Here is a 17,900-nt window from a genome sequence, read left to right as displayed (position 1 = left end):
TATTGCACTCCGTCTCCAAAGTACTCTTGTCTTGGTCGCACTTGGTCTTGTCTGCGGCCTTCTCCTGATCGCATTTCGTCTCCTCCGCCGCTAGGTCCTGCCGGCACTTGTCCTCGACCTGCTTCACGCGGATGGTACAATCCTCCTGCTCCATCTCCTCCTGGTAGCGCATGAGGAGGAACCCCGGGGCATTGGTCAGCGGCGGGTCGCGGGCCTTGGTGTACCAGCATTCCCTCCGCACGGGATCCCACGACGCCACCAGCGCGCGGTCGCCGCGGAGCACCAGGCCGACACAGTTCACGGCCGAGTTCATCTTGAGTCTGGAGATGGAGCCAGTAGACGCAGGCCGCTGGTCACAGGATATCTCGATGAGGTTGAAGTTGACCGTCTCATTGCGCGGCCGGGTCCCACTGCAGCAGTCGCTGAGGTCCGCGACATTCTCGTCGGTCAGAGCCTTGCAGCTGTCCGCCGCGACGGCATCAATCCAGGCCAGTGGACTGACACACAGGGCCGAGAAGAGGAACGCATTGAAGCGCATGATGACTAGAAACGCGCAAAAGAGGTAGATTGATTAACCTGAAGCAAGGGGGCATACAGGTGAAGGACGGGTTAGGTTTGAGAGGGTCAATTCCCACTCCTTCCTCTCGCTTGCTTTACAGAAACAGAGACATTTCATAAAATAGTCCCACCGGAGTATACTCTGCGTGAGAATACATTCAGAACGGCAGGTAGGTTCTAGACTAGTCTTAAGCGCGTCATAGATCGTATTCTGGAGAGGGTTTGAGAGGTGCCATCTGCAAGCGTACAAGGTCTGGCTTTGGCTTTGGAAGGGAGCCCCCACCCTACTATTGCAACCTAATTGCTACTCTGCTTGAAACCGATTCACATGAATTTCAAGTTATTGACGTCAACTCGGATCATACCCTTCTATGGTTAAATCATGGGAGGAGAGGTGCATGGTCTCAATGAGCACCGGGTTTGTAGCGGTCCCAGCGTTGGTCCAGGACACTAGATTCTCATCACGCCCACACATTCTTATTCTGGGCCATGTATAACCTGGGGAATGTCCGTTCGCAGTCGTGGTGCTTAGCTAGTATCGCCTGTCTAGTTGGACCATGTTTATTAATGCACGTGTTTACGACTGGGGGTGGGAAGTTGTACAGTACTCTGGTGCTCTGCGTACTAGCCCGTGTACAAAGATGTAGGGATTTGATGCTACGAGCCGGATGCCTCTGCAGTATAGTGGTCTTCTCAATTTTTTGTGGTCACATAAAAGATGACTTGTACAACTACTGCTAGCCGTTCCCAAGCACCCTTCCAGCAGCTCTGTCCACTCCACACCAGTACATTCCCCAAGCATCCACATCAACACCCTCTCTTCCCTGGAGAATAGAATGAGCCATTCCCGGCGCATCATGCGGTCGAGGACCATCGCCAGAGAGAGCATGCGCATGCATGCATGCATGCTAACATTTATTTCTTGCCGAGCGGGCCGGCGCGATCACACTTGACGTAGCAAATGGGCCCACCATCCGGGGGATACTCGATCGGAATGCAGTCCTCGACGCCGTCAAAGATCCAGCCGATCTCACAGGGCTTCACGGGAAGGCACTGGAGCTTTTTTTTGTCCCAGTAGGTTCCGACCTTGCAGTCGTTGTCCACGCAGACGCGGCCCACGCGGTGCTGGGTCGGCAGGCAGTCGGGCAGCTTCTCACACTCCCTGCCGTTCCAGAAGGTGTTGGGGTCGGCGCAGGGGGCGCAGCCCTTGTCCGGGCCCTGGTAGTAGTACTCCGGGTACAGACAGCCCGGACGCAGCTGGCAGCCCGTGGGGCTCGGATACTCGTCCGGGCGGCAGGTCTCACAGCGGTTCTCGAAGGGCAGGTAGACCTGGTTCTCGTCGGGATCGCAGAAAGCCTTCTCCTCGCACTTGTCGAGGTGGGCGAGGTACACCTGCCCGTGCTGGCAGGGGGTCGGGGCACATTTCAGCTTGAGCGGATCCCAGTACCAATCGTCCGGGCAGTACGGGTTGGGCGCGCAGTCGCGGCCGTTGTAGTACCCCCACGGCTTGCAGCGGTCGGTGTGGTCGCAGGCGTTCAGCGACCAGAAGAACACCTGCCCGTCCGGGCACGAGGGCTTCTCGCATTTCTGCGTGCGCGGGTTGTAGTAAAGGTCGGGCGGGACGCAGGCCACGCAGTCCACCCCGTTGTGCTGGTATCCAGACGGGCAGCAGTGCGGCTGGCTGTTCGGGTCCAGGACCACGACTGGCGTCGGACATTTGCCGGCGCTCTGCGCGTTGGCTGCGGTGAGCGCAGCGCTCAGAATGAGGGAGATATAAGACAAATGCATCATGATGGTCACCAGTGTCGGATGGAATAGACGCGAATAGACGCAAGGGTGCAACAGTGTGGGAGAGATGGGATGTCGCAACTTTCAGCCAGCCTGGTGCTGTTGAGTCCAGCTACTTATTTCTCTCGTCTGGTTTTCTTCGAATATTGGTCAGAAAGTGTTGAAGGCATTGACTTGCCCCCTTCCGAATGCAACCTCCCTGGTGGACAAAATGAATGACGGCGTGAGTGGAAAAACCCCAGTAGAGGTAATTTCCTTTGTATGCATGTTTTCTACTATGGTAGTAGTGAGTATTCTGGGTCCCAAACCTTTCCCCATCTTTCATTTAGGGTTTGACTTTTTTTCTTAGCGAAAACACGGAACCACCTCAGATGACACTTCCGTGACATTCCCGTAAGCTATACTAGGGGAGTAAATCTAGGTTGCCAAGCTTTCCGGCTGCGGCGGCGATTGCGGGCCCGATCAGTTCGGATTCCGTATCCGGGGTTGACATAGGGTTCCCACTTGACCCTTACGCAACCTGACACCTGCCAGTATCTTTTGACTTTGAAATTGAGTTCCGAATCTGAGTTTGCATACCTTTCTTTACCTTGAGGGTTCCATCGCAGATCCCCGGTCCCAATCTGAAGCTGTCAGTTCCGGTAACCTCCACTTGGCGTGTATTGATACACTGATGATGCTGATGGATGCGGCGACAGCCCGTGTGAACCCCAATGTCTTAGGTTACATCCTAGAAATGGATCTGGGTCGAGGCATCCCCGCTAGAGCTAGTCATCGAGAGGTTTAATGTTGAGCCTAACTTTGACTGAGATCAAGTTGCGCGGGTCTTGGGTACATCACAAACCCAGACTAAGCTAGCGAATGGTCGGCGTGAAGTCAGCGACAAATCCTAGAATCTGCAGAATACGGCAGTGTCGCCTGCTGACAATAACACAGGAATCGGAAATGGGTCATAGCTCAGTAAGGTTATCCCCCGGGTTTACATTGCATGCAGTACAGAACGCAAACGGAGCGAGAAGCGTCGCAAGGTTTTCACTTGCCCAGCCACACGACCATCACAGCCCTTATACTAGGTGATAACTACCGTACCACTATCTCGTCCTTAAGTTCTCAAAATGGTAATCTTCACCCGGAATGAGTGTCCGGATTGGCAGGCGTGAAAAGCCCTTTGTCTCCTCCTTAGACTTTCATGACAATCCCGAGATCTACGACGCACATTTAGGATACAGAGAAATAGCTCTTTTCTGCTATAGACTTAAAAATATCATGACTAGCACTGATGAACAATTCTCACCCGTCGCAATAGTGGATTCACACAGACACAAACACAATATCTTATCTTCTGCAATAAGAGACTTTCCCTCTCCAGCACTGTAGACTGGGTTCCAGTTATTTGCATAGGCTCACACATTGTCATCACGCACGAAGATGCCGTCGATAGAAGTGTCCTGGGGAGGCAGGACCGGCCATCTCCTCCCCCCAGCATCATCCTGCAACGTCACACAGATCTTGCCCCGGCTATCGTTCAGCTCGTGGATGTTGCCGTACCACGTCGGATTCAGCCGATAGATCTGACAGATGAGCTCCCTCACGTTGTAGCCCTCCCGGGCGCTGAAAGTCCACCAGGCGAGATTCACCGGTTCCACCTCGGTGATATTGGCGTCGGACCGCTTGGCATATTTCTGCAGGCCTTTAAAGAACGTGATCATGTCGGAGCGAGTGGCAGCCACCACCAGCCATCGGTGCCAATCGCCCGCGCCGTTATCCTTATGGAGCTGGATCAAATGAGAATAGTATGGCCTCTGCTGGCTGGTATCCGAAGTAGTATATCCATCCATGATGACAGATTCGTGGCCGGGAGGTGCGCGTGACTTGCACGAAGAAAGAAAATTCGAAATTCCAGTAGGGGGTTCTTTTCAAGCTAGTTGCAGAAGTGGTTATGAATGGCTGAGGAGTGCTGGCTATCGGCGAGAAACCCTTTCCTTTATATTCTACCAGGAGTGTATAGTGACGTCGTGGATTGCTCGTTGAGCACTCTCAGACTGAGGTCGTCACCCCCTGCAACGTTTTCGGCTCCTGGAAGCTGTCAGAATGTAAGCATACTTGATCAGTACAGTACCATTCCTCGAGAGATCGCCCGAGAAGTCATGACGTTCATGACCGTGCTTCAGTCGAATCGAGGAAAAGAGACATGCGGAAGACAATAAAGCACCAGGCTTGATCAACCAGTACTAGACATATGGACCTGTGAATGAACATATACTTTCCGTCTGACGGGGCTCACTGAGATCATGGATACTTCCCTGGCCTCCGAAGCCGCGTCGACACGCTGTCAGTCGATGTCTTCAAGAGTTTGCCCTTTTTGTTTGTTCTACAAAGTATAATATGTGGAGTACATACCAGCCTCACTATAGCTAGAATACCACTTACTTTAAAACATTGATGTTCTGTCACTGTCTTATCTGTAGAGATAAGGTTACGAGGTTTTGGCTCTTGTTGGAGCGCCTGGCCCCTTGTTCATACCCTATAAGTAGTTCGTCTATCTCCGGCTAATTTGAAAATATGTGTATTGCAGAAGATCGTAAACCTCCACTGCCAGATTGGGTATTACATGTTACTAGTTTAAAATACATCCATGTCGATACAGTTATTGGATGCTATGTCAGAGGTCCAAAACCGGATATCTGTCCGGAGACACAAATAGCGAAGCTGATCTGGTTAATCCAAGGCCTGCGGCAACCATAGCCCCGGTGCATGTTCATCTTCTGCAAATGTTCACTGACCATTCCCACAGCCGCTCTCCGGGAATAATCGCAGGTCGTTCGATTTGGGACTTCTTCCAGTCTGACGACAACTCTGCTTGGTTCGTTGTGTAGCAATACGGAAGGAGGAGAAGCAATGGGACTTTTTCCCGGAGTTGCACAACAACTCCAGATACACAAGCCGAAGGCGTGTGAAAACTTTCGGTTGTGCAACGAACAATCAGCTTGAGGCGGGCTAAAGTAGAGGATTTCCCGTTGAAGTCACTGGATAGTGCCGCAACGTGTGGAATATTTGGTTGGTTACGCCCCACAGGATCCCTGCGGGGTCTGGAGAGCTCCGGTGGTGAGGGGGGAAGCGATGCTCTGGACCATGATGACGGATCTGTCTTCGATTATGATGAATCTGAAACCGATTCGGGCGAGCATCATACTGGTTTGACCGTATCCCAGCTGATAGGTTTTATGTACGAGACATAGCCACCTTCAGGCAGACTAGTCGCTGGTGTCTTGCTATTTCAAGGCCGGAATTGATATAGAATGAATAGCTTTGGTGATCACCGATCAGCCATATCAAGACCCAATTGAAGTTAGGAATCAACTCAAGTCAAGACCATGGAGATGATCCAATCAATTCATTGGCGCAAGTAGGTACATTACCTGCCTTACGTAGAATCCCACCCACCTAGTGATCACTATGCATCTTCCTACTTTTTTGTTTGTCACACGTGTGTCTGGTGGATTTTCAAGCATGTACTGCAGTGGGCTACTCGTGCCGATCGGCACTAACCCTAATTCTGTCGGTTGTATGCCTTCCCAACTACCAGTTCAACCACCCGAGGACTATTCCGCTGGTCATTCTTAGGCTTCTTCAGTCATCCCTGAGAAGATATGGCTGAAGCAAGAGAGCTGCTCTGGGATGACTATCAAGTCCTCGCTCTCCATCTGCGTTTCGCCGTTCTGTGTCGGCTTGTCCACTTCACTTCCTGTTTCATGCTCTCAGAGCCCCAGTGCCTTGTGTTTGAGTCGATCTGGGGCTAGTGAGTGACTGTACCCATCGGCCTGGTGAAGAAATCGAGAAGAAGAACATTTCAGACATTAGAGTCGAATATCTTTGTTATGATTGTTAGTTGATAGTGTCAGCTGACCTCGGAATTCGGTTCAAATATTCCTCAATTGGGACAAATCAAAGTCCCCCGCTTTGGCTCTGATATACATACAACACCGTCAGAGAAACACAATACACAATAGAGAAGGGACGGGGGCAAATGGATTGTTTCGACCCCACGACTGAAGGAAGATATCTCTAGAGGCATCTCGAGGAGTCAGGTGACTTACCAAGGGCTGTCGTCCCTTGTCTTGTCTTGGTATAAAGTGGCAGATACCTCGGTGCTGTACTCAGTACACTCCTTGCAAGCACCCTCCCAGCGCAAGCGCTCCTTTCACCATGGACGATCCCCTTCGGCCCAACAAAGCAGACTATGATCGAGTCCTCTTTCAAAGATTTCAGGCATGGTCCTCCTATCTCGAATTCCCGGACGCATCTTCCCTCCTCCCGTGGGAATGTTTCAATCTGAAGGGGCTTCTCCAGCGAATGCCTTCTTTCCTCGGATGCAGCCTGCTCTTCGAGGATGCTCGGATTCCGTTGAGCTTAGTGGAAAAGGGATCCAGGGAAGGCCAGTACGGTTTAATCTCCAGCTGTCGCTCGATATGGCGAACTACCGCAAGCCCCGAACAATGTTCCTTGAAACCAAAGGCCCTGCCCACCCAGCTTGTAGTAGGCGTGCAGAGCTCGCTTTCCGTGTATCTTTCCGACTCGGCACCTTTGACGGAGTGGCCGGGTACTCGGGGCATCTCGGGCCAGGACGAAGGCAACTACCTTGCCGTCTTGTTCCTGGCTTGGGCTTATATCCTTTCAGCACGATGGGCAGAGCTAATGGAGAGGGTGCCTGGTTGCAGAACGGAAGACTGTCAGCTTGATGGGAAACCGAACGATCAATATGCCGCCGTCATCGGGTTGGGATACCCTGCCGACTCAGACGAGGCAGGGTGGTGGGCGGCCATACTGTCTGGTTCCCATCATTCCGGAACAGTAGAGCACAACCAGCGAACCTATCTATCCCCATGGTCCGTCCGCATTGCAGAAACATCCCGCATTGCTGTTGCGGATTATTGCCCCTCCGTGGCTGGGATTGAACGGCCGCCACCACCGTCTTCCTGCACGGCGCTAGGGTATCTCTCACGGCTCTGTGCCCGCCACCGCCTGTACGGCCAATGCTCGGCTGCGCTAGCAGCGGTGCTCTATGTTCCTTTTCTTCGGGGGAAGGCAATCTCACTCCCAGTGCCCCGACAAGTCCTCCAGCCACAGGCAAAGCCCACACAACCGATCGACAAGGACCTCCTCATTGCAGAGCATGGAAGATTGCTTCCGTATTACATGACGTTGAGCACCAATGTGTGGGGCATGCGCTCGCTGCTGTGCAGCACTTTTTTCAATGCGGATATTGCATGCAATCTCGTCAGTGCGTGGCTGAACCCTGCATTGCAGTCATCGATCCGCTCCTTCAAGCGAATGACATGCCGGCACTCGTGAGGATCTTCGCACGTCGAGCACCTAGACTGGGGAGCTTATGGCTTGGTGCTGTCATCGTGGACATGGCCAAGTCCACGTTACGGGATGTTCGCAATGGGTTGACAGCACTTGACCTTAGCGCCGCTGCATGGACAGGAACGGACCAGTCCTACATTACATTGAAATCAAGGCCTAGCGACGGAACCACGATTCGCCGCGAGGATGAGTGTCGTCTGCTCTTCCTTACGGGTTGCGACGGATTCACTCGAGCTCCCATCTATCCGTGGAAGCCATTCGGCACTACACTGCTGTGTGACACCGAACCTCAGGTCCAGCAACATGCAGACTGCGGGTGCCATGGTCTGGATTATCAGTCGTGAAACTGGAGTCTTGAGAATGGCGAGGAACTGGAAGATCGGGTATAGGGCTTGTTCCTGACGAGTACAGCAATGCTCTAGATACACATGATGGACACGAACAACAAGAACAGCAGCAGCAGCAGCACGCTTTCACAACAATGCAAGAAATTGATCAATACTCCTCCGAGTCCCTATCCGAAGCCGCTACCCGCGGAATATTCAATTGGCTAAGATCAACAGGGTACCCCGCAGATGAGAAGCCCATATACCAGCACTCCTGGATTGACCTTGAAAGCTCCGACGAGGAGGGCGACGATGAAGCCGGGGCCGAAATCGACTCTGACAGTGTCGGAGAATAGACAAAGGAAATAGATCCAGAAAGAATAAGAGACAAGTGCAAGCTTTTGGATCCAAACGGTCCAGACGCCTTATATGTACTCCTACTGTCCGCATCATCTTCATCCCTGCTCGAAGGACTACACTCCTTGTGATAGCGCCAGCCTATGGAATGAGTAAAACACGCAAAGATACCCATGATTGGTCATTATAGTCGCGCTAAATGACGCTCTATGACAAGTGCTTGGAAGTTAGCGGGTCCCAGAACCTGCGCGTAGGTGGCCTCCGTCCACAAGAGCCTGGTCGCGTCGATGTCCAACATTGGCTTACCTCGAGGGCTCGAGCCCCTCGAGATTCTCGAGGCCTCTTAAATCACTGGCTGGCTGTACACATCTACTCATGGAGAATTTTTCCCTTGCTCGTTTGTGGCAGTAATTCCCGGTTGGCGTGCCGGCTAGTGGTACATAGTTATCGCGCTATAATCAAAACCACCGAGTAGTGCGGCCGGAAGGTTTGCGGCCCATGTTGAGATTGATGGTTGGCGCTTGCGTGTACACAAAAGTGATCAGCTGAGCGGCTAATGCAACATCTCTGAGCAAAGATCAGTTGGCATGCCAATCATACTCTCTAGCCTGCTGATACCTTCATCAAGCAAAGACCGGCCGAATCTTCCCCGTCGCCCGATCAGCCAACCGCTCCGCCATCAACGTCCCATACACCTGCCGCGCCCACGCGCAGCACACCCTCCGTGTATCCTTGGGATCGATGATCTCCTCCACCCCAAATGCATTGGCCGTGCGCACCGGATTCATCAACCGGCGGTACTCCTCCTCCAGCTTTTGGTAGAGTGCCGCTTTCTCACCGCGCTGCTCCGCCTCGCGCAGATCCTGGCGGTGCGCCACCTCGATGCCCCCTTCCAGCGGGAGGGACCCCCACTGCCCGGAGGGCCAGGCCACCTGCATGACGGGGTCGCGGGCCCCGAGCATCAGACCCCCGGCCACCCCGTAGGCGCGGCGGACGATGACGCTGAACAGCGGCGTCGTGGTGGTGAAGTAGGTCTTGCCCAGTTCCACGCCCCAGCGCATTGTGGCGGTGCGTTCGGCGACGGTGCCGATGGCGTAGCCGGCTATATCCATGGATTCGGATTAGCAAAGACATGAGCCAAGGGCAGGAAACTGGAGGCCTGTCGCGGCACAAGGGGAACTCACGAACATCGATGAACTGCAAAACCGGCAGATTCATCACATCGCACAATTTCAGCAACCGGGTCAGCTTTTGACTCCCCGCCGCGTCCAGGGCACCCCCGTTCACCTCGCAATTGAGCGAGACCACCCCCACGGGACGCCCGTCCAGCCTCGCCAGTCCTCCGATCGCCGTGCGGCCCCACAAGGGCCCGATCTCAAACCACGACCCGCGGTCGACCACGCTGCGTATAATCGTCCAGGGGTTGTACATCCTGGTCTGACGGCGGGGGATGATCCGGCGCAGGGCCTCGTCTTCCCGGTCGGCCGGGTCCTCGGATTCGATCACGGGTGGCACCTCGCGGCCGGAGTTGGGCAGGTAGCCCAGCACCGTGCGCAACTGCTCGTAGCACTCGGCTTCGTTGGCGGCGACGTTGTCGATGGTTCCGTTGGTGCAGTGCACTACGGGCCCGCCCAGCGTCTGGAAATCCAGGCCTTCTTCGAAGGTGGCGCCCTTGACTACTTCCGGGCCGGCGTTGAACAGCGAGCCCACGTCGGCGGCCATGACGGAGAAATGGCACGACACGACACGCGCGGCTCCAAGGCCGATCTGCAAGACGTTCGTACTTTCGTTAGCTTAGTTGCAGTCACCCGCTAGGGAGACGCTTACGGCTGGACCGACAACCGCACCGAGATTCGGGATTCCCTGGTTCAATTGCTCCACGACGTATTTGTACATCGACACATAGGGCAGATAGCTGTACCCTGCCGACCGGATGAGCGTGACGCTGCCGCCCCCAGAGCTTCCATCCACCAGCTTGACTATCGGTAGCTTCAGGGCAAGCGCGAGCTTTTCGATGTAAATGGTCTTCTCGTGCGAGGCACCATCTGCGTGCCCGCTGCGGAGGGTGAAGTCGTCGGCTGTGAGCAGCACACGACGGCCGCGCAACCGCCCCATCCCTTGAACATTGTTACTCGGTACGAACGCGACGGGCTTCTCGCGCAGTGGGCCGGTTTGCTCCCACGTCACGGTGCCGGACAGAGAGCCTATCTCCTGGAAGCTTCCCGGGTCGAGCAGAGCGTCCAGTCGCTCGCGCACCCATAACTTTCCGGCCTGCTTCTGGCGGATGTAGCCCCGTCGGGAGGCATCGGGCGTGGCAGCGATACTGCGGAGGGTGTCAATTTGAGCGAGCACATCGGAGTAGTCGGCCGGTAGATGCGACGCGACCTGGCGCAAGCGCTTTGAAGCAGTCACTGAGGATGGTTGGTTATCCTTCGCGTCGCTATCGCTCTTGTCATCTGGCATTTTGATGGTTTGATCAGTAAGGGCTATGAATTTGTGGCTGGTTTATCGTTGCGGAGATGATCAGCCGTGAGGGGTAAGATTAAGTCAGCCCTCAGCCCCGAGGGCCGAGGATGAACCGCATCAACATAAACAACCACCAAGCCGAACCAACTGAGAATAACAAATGATCATCTAAAATGTCACGACCTCGGCCGTTTTCACGGCTTCTGGTTGCCAACAGGTATGCTTCCATCTCAGCCCAATAAACCAACCTACTCAACCGAACAGGGGCGAAATCGCGGTGCGCATCATCCAAGCAGCCCGTGAGCTGTCACCACCAATCCAAGTGCTCGCTCTTTACACAGAGCAGGATCGCTCTCACTGCGACCTGGGTCGCCCCGATAAGGAAATCCTGGTGGAATCACCCGCAGCATACCTGGATATTCCGCTGCTGATCCGTCTTGCGGAAGAGCATGCCGTCGAGGCCGTGCACCCGGGCTATGGGTTCCTGAGCGAGAGCGCCGACTTCGCCCACTACATGCAAGATGTCGGAGTCACGGTCGTCGGACCAGGCTGGGAGACGCTGGCGCGAACCGGCGACAAGCTCCAAGCAAAGCAACTTGCTATCGAGTGCGGTGTGCCCGTCTTGCCAGCCACGCCGACCCCAGCAGCTGACATTGCCCTGATCCGGGATTTCACACACAAGGTCCAATACCCCGTCATGATTAAAGCTGTGGACGGTGGTGGGGGGCGAGGGATCCGTCTAGTCCGTAACAATGGTGAGCTGGAGCGTGCAGTCGACGCAGCGATGGCAGAGTCGCCTTCGCGGACGGTTTTCGCAGAGAAAGCCGCAGTGGACGGATATCGCCATGTCGAGGTGCAAGTAGTAGGTGACGGACATGACGTCTGTCAGCTCGGGGAGCGCGATTGCAGCGTACAGCGACGGTTCCAGAAGATAGTCGAGGTGACCCCGTCTCTTATACTGGACCGAGATTTGGTGCAGCAGGTGCTGGATGCGGCCCTGAGCATGGCAAAGGCCATTCGTTACCGTTCGCTAGGTACTGTGGAGTTCCTGGTCAATGAGCAGCAAGGCCAATTCTACTTTCTTGAGATTAATCCACGTCTACAAGTCGAGCATACCATTACAGAGGAGATTCATGGGATTGACCTCGTCCTGATACAGCTGCGACTAGCGCAAGGGAATACACTTTCGCAGGCTGGTTTAGAGCCTGCATCACTGGTAGCTCCTTGTCTGCATTCCATGCAGCTACGGTTATGCGCCGAGGATCCCCATGACCGCTTCTCACTCAGCACAGGCAAAGTGACGGAGTTCATGTGTCCTGGTGGCAACGGGGTCAGAATAGATACCCATGTGAGCTCGACAGGTGCGAAACCGGTGACGGTTGGCACCCAGTTCGATAATCTACTCGCCAAAATCGTCGTGACCGCATCCAGCTGGGAAGGCACGGTGCAGAAAGCTCGTCGAGTGCTAGCAGACACGAGTATCGGCGGCATCAGCACCAATCTAGATCTGCTGCGCGGGATCACCGGCCACGAAGACTTTCTTTCGGGCAGAATCGACAACCAATGGTTGGAGTCGCACCTGACGGAAGTCCTTCATCTGGGGAGCCAGGCGGGAATAGGTCGCCGCGAGCAAGCCCATTCCGAAGCCGGCTTCTCGTCGCTTATCCGAAACCCAGCGTCGAACCCGCTCCTTCGCGGGGGCGACGCATGGTCTGTTGTTCTCGAGCCTCTCCACTCTCCCCAGAAGCAACCCCAGGACACGGACGCCCTGCGTCATCATCTCCGGGTGACGCGCGTACTCCAGAACGACTTCCCCTCCACTTTAGCAGCCGAAGTCGAGTACATCACCTCCACCTCGTCAACAGCGTATCGCCTCCAGCTCGCAGCCACCACAACTGCAGCATCCGCCTTGGTTTCGTCTACCCAGCGGCGTGGGGACACCCGCAACCCACGACACATTGTCCTCCCGCTTTCCGGCAAGCTGATCGAGATCCTAGTGGCGACCGGCGATCACATCGCCAAAGACCAGGTTGTGGCATTTGTCAAGCAGATGAAAATGGAGGTGGAGATTCGCAGCCCCCGCGCGGGCCGCGTGCACTGGGTGTATGCGATGGAAGACGACGAGGACGAGGTAGCAGAAGGCATGTTATTGGTCGAATTGGAGGACAGCACAGTGAAGGGGAAGTTGTGACTTCCTCCTCTGCCGGCGGGTATTGCAGCGTGTGCGGTGGACGACACCCCCAACATGCAGGTTCTATTAAAAGGTAGCCCGCATTCCAGACCAGCTACATTTGACATTCTGCGTGCCATCGAGTCGGAAGAGTCTAGAAACGTTCTAGAGCGTGACCTTGCAGACTGCCACGTACCTTGTTTACATACTTCCATGGTTCCCTTGCATCGCGTAGATTGTGGGACAGCGCGATAAATATAGAGCGATCTGCGTGCCTTTCATACGGGAGCTGTGCTCCAGGAACAAAAAATGTCTTGGTGGAGGGGTTGTCTGGCAAAAGAATGAAGCCATGTTGGTCAGCACTCAATCTAAACTGCACTGATTCTTGAGGTTGAGGTAGAGTAAATGAGTGAGGGAGTGAGTTTGTGGAAAGGGAGAACAAATAGGGATGACCTCATCTGCCGCCGTCGGCTCCACTCCACCTCTCCGACCGTCACATGCAGCTGTGCACTGGGCAGCAGTCAACTACGTAGCAGCAGCAACTCTCCGCACTCATCCTCTGCTTCCCTTTCATGTTGTCAAGTCATACGCAACCTTCATCACGACAACGCCAAGTCAACACCAACACCAACACCAACATTCCACAGATCCGACCAGCCATGGACGCACTAAACCTCTACATTCTCACCTTCAATTGCGCCCGAAACCTCGTCGACGTCGATCGATTCTCTCACCACTTCTTCGACTCCCTCCCGCTCACCGACAATCTCAACAACTCCTCCTCGTCTGCCCCTCCCCCCGATCTGATCGTACTCTCGCTACAAGAAATCGCGCCGATCGCGTACGCCTTCCTTGGGGGCTCATTCCTGACCCCGTACTTCGACACGCTGAGCCAGGTGGTGAACCGCGCGGTCGCGCAGCGCTGGGATGATATACATTACGTCAACATCGTGACGGACAACTCCGGGATGACAGGGTTGATGGTGTTTGCCCGGTCCGACGTGGCAGGCCAAATAGCCTGGCTCGAGACGGCCTGGATAGGTTTTGGGTTCCAAGAGATGGGCAACAAGGGTGCCGTGGGGGCGCGACTCGGATACCTGGCATCATCATCATCATCCCGGCGGGACGGTGAGGGAGAAAGAGAAGACGCACAACAACCCGTAGAGCTGACCTTCGTGGCCGCGCATCTCGCGCCGATGGAATGGGCGGTTGAGCGCAGGAATGCGGACTGGCGCAGTCTGGTCGAACGGCTGGTCTTCGAGCGTCAGGATAGTCGTGTCGCCGCTGCAGGTCGGGAGCCTGTCGGGACCGAAGAAGAAGACAATGCCGCATCAGAAAGCGCACCCCTGCTCCAACAGCGCTCTACAGCGGCTTCGCCGGTCGGGCAACAACACGAGCGTCGGGGCATCTACGTCCCTACGAGTTACCTCTTTCTGGCAGGAGACCTCAACTACCGGACGGCCGATCGACCGCCCCATCCGGGCGATCGGACGAGCAAATTCCCCCGGGTGAACGTAGAGACGTCGGACCCGCGCCATTACTCGCATCTGCTCAAGGAGGATCAGCTAAGTCGGGAGAGGGCCCAGTCGAGGTGCTTTCAGGGACTGTCGGAAGCGCCGATCAGCTTTCCTCCGACGTACAAGTACAGCCTGGCGGCACGTCACGCCGTAAGTAAAGCGGTGGGCGATCATCACGACGCATTTTCGCAGGATTGGCAGTGGACGGGGACCCGCTGGCCCAGTTGGTGTGACCGTGTGCTGTACCTGGACCAGCCTGGACAACCCGTCCGGCCGTTGCGCTACGAGGCGCTGCCGTTGTTTCCATCCTCTGACCATCGTGCCGTCGCGCTCGCGGTCTCCGTCCCGGCCCGGCCAATGCAACCAGCAGATGCGCTGGCCCAACGGCCGGCGGCGGGCCCGTTCCCGATCGACCCAGACTGGGCGCGTAGACGAGATGCGGCGCGGCAGAAGGAGCTGGTGGTGGGCTGTGTCGCGTATCTCGGGCTGACCTGGGAGGGCAACGGGGTGTTGGTGGCCACGGTGGTTGGGCTTCTGGGTGCATGGCTCGTGCTTCGCTCACTGTTGAACGCCTGACGAGGCGTCGCGTTGCAGCCTTAGTGTCAAAAGGGAAATCTGCGACTCGAAACTCTCCCCTTATTTTCCGCTCCGACGCGGAGCCCTGCCCCATGTCGATCGGAGGGAGACAAGAGGGGGGGGGATTGATCTTCGATCCATTCAGATAAATAATTGCCGACACGAACGGGTGTGAACTGTGAAAGTGTGATGTGGTCCTGAGTCGTTCACCTCAAAATAAACCAACCCCCTCCCCCCCCTGCAACCGTTCGTTCGGGTTTCACGCTCAAACAGTGGACTCCGCGTCCGGCGAATTTGGCGGCCTATTTTTTAGCACAGAGGTCTCAGCTAGTTCGAATCTGCCCGCACCAACACGACACAGACAAGACAGGACAGACAGACCATCTTCTCTCTTCTTCTTCTTCTTCCTCCCGACCGAGCAGTAGTGCAACCGGACATGATCGCCGAAGGTCACGCACCCATGAAGATCCTGATGCACCGTTCACCAGCTGCATCGGGACTAGAAGCGCAATGGTAGCTTCTAGGCCAGAAGTATAAGTTACGGAAAAGTCAGGTGAACAGAACGATTTTCAAGGGTGATCTAGACCGGGCGGATTCCGCCCAACCCGCTAGCTAGCTTTCCTCATACAAAGGGTAGCAGCAACAGCTTGAACTGCAGCAGCAGACAAGGATTGAATGTCATGGATAACGGCTCAAACAATCAGGAAAGGTTGGTGCAATAGTCCAGGTCCCTAAGATCTGAGTCAGAGAATTGAGAAAAAAACGGTTTCCCGTGTTGGACCAGCCTCACTCATTGTTGCGTTGACCGTGAACGTTCCTTAATTAGTTCGGCAACTTAGGGATGCCACTTAGTCATCTATCTATCACCGAGCTCCCTCTGACATCTACCTACAGTGCATCACATGACCACCCACCAACACGGAAAAGGAGTAAGAAAAAGCGAGACAGGGAGGGGGGATGAGAGGGGCAGGGGACAGAAAAAAAAAGTTCGGCCGGGGTTTAGGAATGAAGTCGGGATTTTTTTTCTCTCTCTTTGACGGGGCCTGAATCTTAGTCTCGAAGATGGAGTTCGATTGTGGATAGACCCGCGCGGTAGAAAAGACTGCCACATGTAAAGGGAGAGACTAACCCGTCTTCGCAATCTCGATAAGCTCGACCTCTCGCTCTTCGCTATTGTTTCTAGCTCTGGATAAGCAAACTTGATGCTGCGAGGGTCGGAAGTATGCGCCTGCTTCGCCTCATCTTCTGGATCGTGTACTATAGGAGGATTGTCGGAGGACAGCGAGGCCAAGCAGGCGGCAATGTACATATAGGTAGTAACTAGGGAAAAGAAGAAGACATGCAAAAAGAAAAGAAAAGAATAGAAAAAAAACCAAATAAAAAAGAACTGGAGCCCGAATTAACAACAAGGGTCTGTCTGTCCGTCTGTCCTGTCTTGTCTTGTCTTTGGGCCCCCGCTCTTTTGCCCTCCACTGGTGAAACCGATTCGGGCCAGCAGCGAGCAGTCAAGTCGGTCGCTTAAGTTGACCCAACTACGATTGATCTATGTAGTACTCATAGTACTCCGTACTGTGAAAGCAACAAGAGAGAATTATAGAGCGTGCGCGGAAGACGGAAGTCGGGATACGGAAATTGACCCTATCTGCATTATCCGGAAAGGGAAGTTTTAATGAGCTGGGCCGTTGGGAGTCGAGATTAATTAGCCATGATTTTTTTCCTTACTCATTTCCCTTCGCGAAGCGATTGCGCTGGGAAATCGGCTGATTGATTAACTGATTTGAATGGATATTAATTTGCATTTGATTCGAGGATGCTAACCGATTGACATCGTACGACGACGGCGATCTTGTCCAGAGTAGAAAAGTCGGGTGGTGAGTGAAGTGAGGTGACAGCTGGCCGATGAACAAAGTAAGTCAATGTGATGTTCCTGATAACAATGCAGATATGTACCCTGTACCCTGTCCTGTACCCTGTCCTGTACCCTGTACCCTACACCCTGTGCCCTGAGTCGAACCTAACTTAACAGGCTACATACCACCCTGACTAACCCTGACCGATCTTGATCTCGAACGGTTAGACTTGCCGAATTGCGTGAGAGCTTAAATTACTCGCTCAGCCAAAAGAGAGAAAAGGAGAGGGAGGGGGAGGTGATGAGGAATGCCGGGATGATGTGGCAAGGTATGTAGATACTATGTATGATATGTTGTATGTCAAAATTCAGATCGGGAGGGTGGAGGCCTCCAGAAATTGAATTGATTGTTCTGGAACTGGTCGGGAATGAGGGATTGCGATTGTGACATCCAGCCGAAGCATGGACTGCCATCACCGTCCAGGTACTGTAGCACTGCACAAGCATCCAGCCCATGGAACACTGCGACGGAGAATTGTCCCTCAAACAGTGGTTGCACATGATCAAGCTGGGTCAAGTGACCTTGCCAGCTAAGAATCAGATGTGTAATCACCTTTGATCGCCCGTGGTTTGTTGCTCGCCGAAAGTTCTGGACCTTCTCGCCGGAATGCCTTACCGTAGGATTAGGATTAGGAAGGATTCGACCTTTCCAGGTGTCGTCCATCTTACTACTGTACAGCAGGTAGGCAGGCACCTACTGTACGCTGCCTCGGGGGAAAAAAAAAGATGAGGCTCAGAGACGAACAGACCAATCAGTTGCAAAATAATCCCTGCGCTCTCGTTGAACACTTTCCTTCGAGGCTTGGGAGGCTTGGGAGGCTTGGAAGGCTTGGAGACTTGAGGTACCTTATGGACTATTAGCCTCA

At 54.4% G+C, this 17,900-nt stretch overlaps 7 protein-coding genes across 7 annotated transcripts in view; 3 read left to right on the top strand and 4 right to left on the bottom strand.

The window, feature by feature from the left end:
• Positions 1 to 635, bottom strand: part of BO82DRAFT_355450 (WD40 repeat domain-containing protein) — a 2,108-nt gene extending 1,473 nt beyond the window's left edge. The window contains exon 1 of the mRNA XM_025635453.1: positions 9 to 635. Within this exon, the coding sequence (XP_025490681.1) occupies positions 9 to 538 (530 nt within the window). The 5' untranslated portion in view covers positions 539 to 635. The remainder of the gene's footprint in view (positions 1 to 8) is intronic.
• A 551-nt stretch (positions 636 to 1,186) lies between these two features.
• BO82DRAFT_107780 (uncharacterized protein) lies at positions 1,187 to 2,568 on the bottom strand. The gene has a single exon (XM_025629778.1). The coding sequence runs from the start codon at positions 2,347 to 2,349 to the stop codon at positions 1,474 to 1,476; it is 876 nt and encodes a 291-aa protein (XP_025490680.1). The 5' UTR covers positions 2,350 to 2,568; the 3' UTR covers positions 1,187 to 1,473.
• Positions 2,569 to 3,567: 999 nt separating this feature from the next.
• On the bottom strand, positions 3,568 to 4,373 carry BO82DRAFT_355449 (uncharacterized protein). Its single transcript, XM_025635452.1, has one exon. It carries the CDS (start codon positions 4,182 to 4,184, stop codon positions 3,750 to 3,752), a length of 435 nt encoding a protein of 144 aa, XP_025490679.1. The 5' UTR covers positions 4,185 to 4,373; the 3' UTR covers positions 3,568 to 3,749.
• Positions 4,374 to 6,552: 2,179 nt separating this feature from the next.
• On the top strand, positions 6,553 to 8,395 carry BO82DRAFT_433275 (uncharacterized protein; the record flags this gene model as incomplete). Its single annotated transcript, XM_025640856.1, has 3 exons — positions 6,553 to 7,627; positions 7,654 to 8,037; positions 8,103 to 8,395. The coding sequence occupies 3 exons, from the start codon at positions 6,553 to 6,555 to the stop codon at positions 8,393 to 8,395; spliced, it is 1,752 nt and encodes a 583-aa protein (XP_025490678.1).
• Positions 8,396 to 9,019: 624 nt separating this feature from the next.
• Positions 9,020 to 10,859, bottom strand: BO82DRAFT_286301 (acyl-CoA carboxylase subunit beta; the record flags this gene model as incomplete). Its single annotated transcript, XM_025631539.1, has 3 exons — positions 9,020 to 9,498; positions 9,581 to 10,163; positions 10,224 to 10,859. The coding sequence occupies 3 exons, from the start codon at positions 10,857 to 10,859 to the stop codon at positions 9,020 to 9,022; spliced, it is 1,698 nt and encodes a 565-aa protein (XP_025490677.1).
• BO82DRAFT_355447 (putative pyruvate carboxylase) lies at positions 10,837 to 13,405 on the top strand. Its single transcript, XM_025635451.1, has 2 exons — positions 10,837 to 11,079; positions 11,127 to 13,405. The coding sequence occupies exons 1-2, from the start codon at positions 11,036 to 11,038 to the stop codon at positions 13,051 to 13,053; spliced, it is 1,971 nt and encodes a 656-aa protein (XP_025490676.1). The 5' UTR covers positions 10,837 to 11,035; the 3' UTR covers positions 13,054 to 13,405.
• A 286-nt stretch (positions 13,406 to 13,691) lies between these two features.
• BO82DRAFT_286377 (putative inositol 5-phosphatase) lies at positions 13,692 to 15,125 on the top strand (the record flags this gene model as incomplete). The annotated part of the gene is made up of 1 exon (XM_025631544.1): positions 13,692 to 15,125. The coding sequence occupies one exon, from the start codon at positions 13,692 to 13,694 to the stop codon at positions 15,123 to 15,125; it is 1,434 nt and encodes a 477-aa protein (XP_025490675.1).
• Positions 15,126 to 17,900: the final 2,775 nt, after the last annotated feature.

Source organism: Aspergillus uvarum (genome assembly GCF_003184745.1).
Source record: "Aspergillus uvarum CBS 121591 unplaced genomic scaffold BO82scaffold_36, whole genome shotgun sequence".
NCBI classification, from domain to species: Eukaryota; Fungi; Ascomycota; class Eurotiomycetes; order Eurotiales; family Aspergillaceae; genus Aspergillus; species Aspergillus uvarum.
This window is presented reverse-complemented; position numbering and strand designations above follow the sequence as displayed.

Bases quoted from the DNA above. Each gene is read 5' to 3' on its own strand.
- BO82DRAFT_107780 (XM_025629778.1), bottom strand. From the start codon at position 2,349: ATGATGCATTTGTCTTATATCTCCCTCATTCTGAGCGCTGCGCTCACC.
- BO82DRAFT_355449 (XM_025635452.1), bottom strand. From the start codon at position 4,184: ATGGATGGATATACTACTTCGGATACCAGCCAGCAGAGGCCATACTAT.
- BO82DRAFT_355447 (XM_025635451.1), top strand. From the start codon at position 11,036: ATGTCACGACCTCGGCCGTTTTCACGGCTTCTGGTTGCCAACAG. The intron at 11,080-11,126 runs GTATGCTTCCAT...TCAACCGAACAG, and splicing joins CGGCTTCTGGTTGCCAACAG to GGGCGAAATCGCGGTGCGCA.